General features: G+C 64.2%; 1 protein-coding gene across 1 annotated transcript in view; it reads left to right on the forward strand.

The window, feature by feature from the left end:
- Positions 1 to 529: 529 nt before the first annotated feature.
- DBNL (drebrin like) overlaps positions 530 to 2,531 on the forward strand; it is an 8,593-nt gene continuing 6,591 nt past the window's right edge. The window contains exons 1-4 of the mRNA XM_031065085.1: positions 530 to 646; positions 981 to 1,055; positions 1,306 to 1,452; positions 1,886 to 1,973. Coding sequence (XP_030920945.1) covers positions 551 to 646; positions 981 to 1,055; positions 1,306 to 1,452; positions 1,886 to 1,973 — 406 coding nt within the window. The 5' untranslated portion in view covers positions 530 to 550. The remainder of the gene's footprint in view (positions 647 to 980; positions 1,056 to 1,305; positions 1,453 to 1,885; positions 1,974 to 2,531) is intronic.

A 2,531-nucleotide genomic window follows, 5' to 3' on the forward strand; every position in this document is an offset into this window, starting at 1 on the left:
GCCGGGGAGTTTTGTTGAGGAAGACTGGTGTTGGGTCTCAAATGAGGATTTTGGGGGAGTTTCTGGGGTTTTTTGGGGTTTTTTTTTTGGGTTTTTTTTGGGGAGTTTTGGGGGTTTTTTTTGGGTTCTTTTGGGGAGTTTTGGGGGGCTGCAGAGGGTGTGCCCCGAGCTCCCCCCAGCGTTCTCTCGCCCACCCAGCTCCAGACTTCCAACCCCCAACTTCCCTGCCGGGTTTGGAGCCAAATTTAGAGGCAAACCATGAATGTTTAATGGGCAGGAGGAAACGATCCGGGTGGCTTGCAGAGCAGGGTGAGCTGTGCTGGGCTCGCTGCTCCTGCCGGCGCTGGGAAGGGGCAGTGGCTCCTCTCCCAGTGCCCAGGGGGGACGAAGGCTGCTGGGGCTGGTGTGGAACGCTCAGGTTCTGTGCTCTCAGAGCAGGCACAGAGGGACTGGGGGGGCTCTGGGGGGGCTCTGGCTGCTCCCCCCGGGCTCAGGGGGGCCTGGGCTCACCCCTGTGCTCCCTCCCGGGGCAGAGGGGGGCCTGGAGGAGATGGTGGAGGAGCTCAACAGCGGGAAGGTGATGTACGGCTTCTGCCGCGTCAGGGACCCCAACTCGGGGCTGCCCAAATACGTCCTGGTCAACTGGGTGAGTGGGGACAGAGCTGGGGACAGCTTGGGGACAGCTCTGGGTGAGTGGGGATGGCTGGGGACAGCCCTGGGTGAGCTGGGGACAGCTGGACAGGCCTGGGACAGCCCTGGGCAAGTGGGGAGAGCCCTGGGGACAGGCGTGGGGACAGCTGGGACAGCCCTGGGTGAGCTGGGATGGGATACCTGAGGTGCCCAGCCTGGAGAGGAGGCAGCTCGGGGGCATCTCAGAGCCCCCTGCAGTGCCTTGGGGGGCTCAGGGGGGCTGGGGAGGGGCTCGTGCAGCCCCGAGTGCCCCCCAGGGGGCTCAGGTGAGCTGCTGGTGTCTCCTGCAGACCGGTGAAGGTGTCAATGACGTGAGGAAAGGAGCCTGTGCCAACCACGTCAGCACTGTGGCCAACTTCCTGAAGGTCTGAGCCTGCTCTGCCCTCCCTCAGTGAATGTTTTGGGTAGGGGGGACCTCAGACCACCCCCCTCTGCCCCCCTGCCGCCCTCAGGGACATTTTCCAGTAGAGCCCCTTGCCCAAATGATCCCCCTGGGTGTCTCCTCCTTTTCCCTGCCCAGGGAGCTCTGGGGCCCAGGCAGGAGCTCCGGGGCAGCTGCTGGGTCTGGGGGCTCCCGGGGCGAGCCCTGAGCCCCTGCTGGCTCCTCCTGCTCAGGGGGCTCACGTCACCATCAACGCCCGGGCAGAGGAGGACGTGGAGCCCGAGCTCATCATGGAGAAGGTGGCCAAGGCCTCGGGGGCCAACTACAGCTTCCACAAGGAGAGCAGCAAGTTCCAGGACTCAGGGCCCCAGGCCCCCGTGGTGAGCTGGGGCAGGGGGGCTTCTGGGGGCCTCTGGGGCCGCTTTGGTCCCACGGTGGAAGGGGCACCCTGGGCATTGGCCCTCTGTGGGATGGTCAGCCTGGGGAATAAAAGGGTCCAGGGGGAACTTGGGGCCCCTTCCAGCACCTGAGGGGGTTCTGGCCCACCCAGTGCCACCCCTGCCATGGCAGGAACACCTCCCACCATCCCAGGTGGCTCCAAGCCCCGTCCAGCCTCGCCTGGGACATTCCAGGGATGGAGCAGCCACCTGTGCCAGGACCAGCAATTCCCCAGCGTTGACAATGTGAACATCACTGGCCTCACCAGCCCTCCTTTAAACAAAGCATCGGGTTATGGGGATTCTCAGGGAGGGCTGGTTTGGGCTGATGTGTGACAAAAGGTGCCAGAAAGGTGTTTTGTGTGTGTCTGCTCAGGGCTCTGTGTACCAGAAGACAAACGCCATGTCCGAGATCAAGAGGGTCAACAAGGACAATTTCTGGGCCAAAGCAGAGGTGGGTGCACGTGAGCACAGCGTGTCTGGGGGTAGCTGGAGCTTGTTCTCCACTCTCGTTCCAAGTCCTGCCCGGGCCCAGGGACGGCAGAGCTGCTGCCCTGGGTGCTCCCCGAGGAGGGGCTGCAGGTGCTGCTCCATCTCCTGCGTCTCACCTGGCTCTGGCTCGGGGAGGGCGGGCTGGGCTGGATCCCAGCTCCCAGCAAACCCCAGCTGGGTGGGGAGACCGGGCTTTGACTCTGCAGGCTGCTCCCTCTGTCCTTGCCTTGCACCTGGGGTTTTATGGGCTTGAGCAATAACGTGTGAACCTTCTGACTGGAAAAGTGCCCTGGGACGTGCTGCGTGTCCCAGGGATGTGCTCTGCGTGTCCCAGGGATGTGCCATGTCCTTGGGACCAACCATGTCCTCCCCTGGGATGTGTGCTGTGTGCCCTGGGATGTGCTGCGTGTCCCAGGGATGTGCCGTGTCCCTTGGACCCGCTGTGTCCCCCAGCCCTGCCGTGTGCCAGGGCTGCAGAGGGCTGGGGGGCTCGGAGCCCGGGCAGTGGGACCCCCGGCCCTGTGAGCCCC

The sequence above is a fragment of the Geospiza fortis genome, unplaced genomic scaffold, assembly GCF_000277835.1.
Source record: "Geospiza fortis unplaced genomic scaffold, GeoFor_1.0 scaffold658, whole genome shotgun sequence".
Taxonomy (NCBI): domain Eukaryota; kingdom Metazoa; phylum Chordata; class Aves; order Passeriformes; family Thraupidae; genus Geospiza; species Geospiza fortis.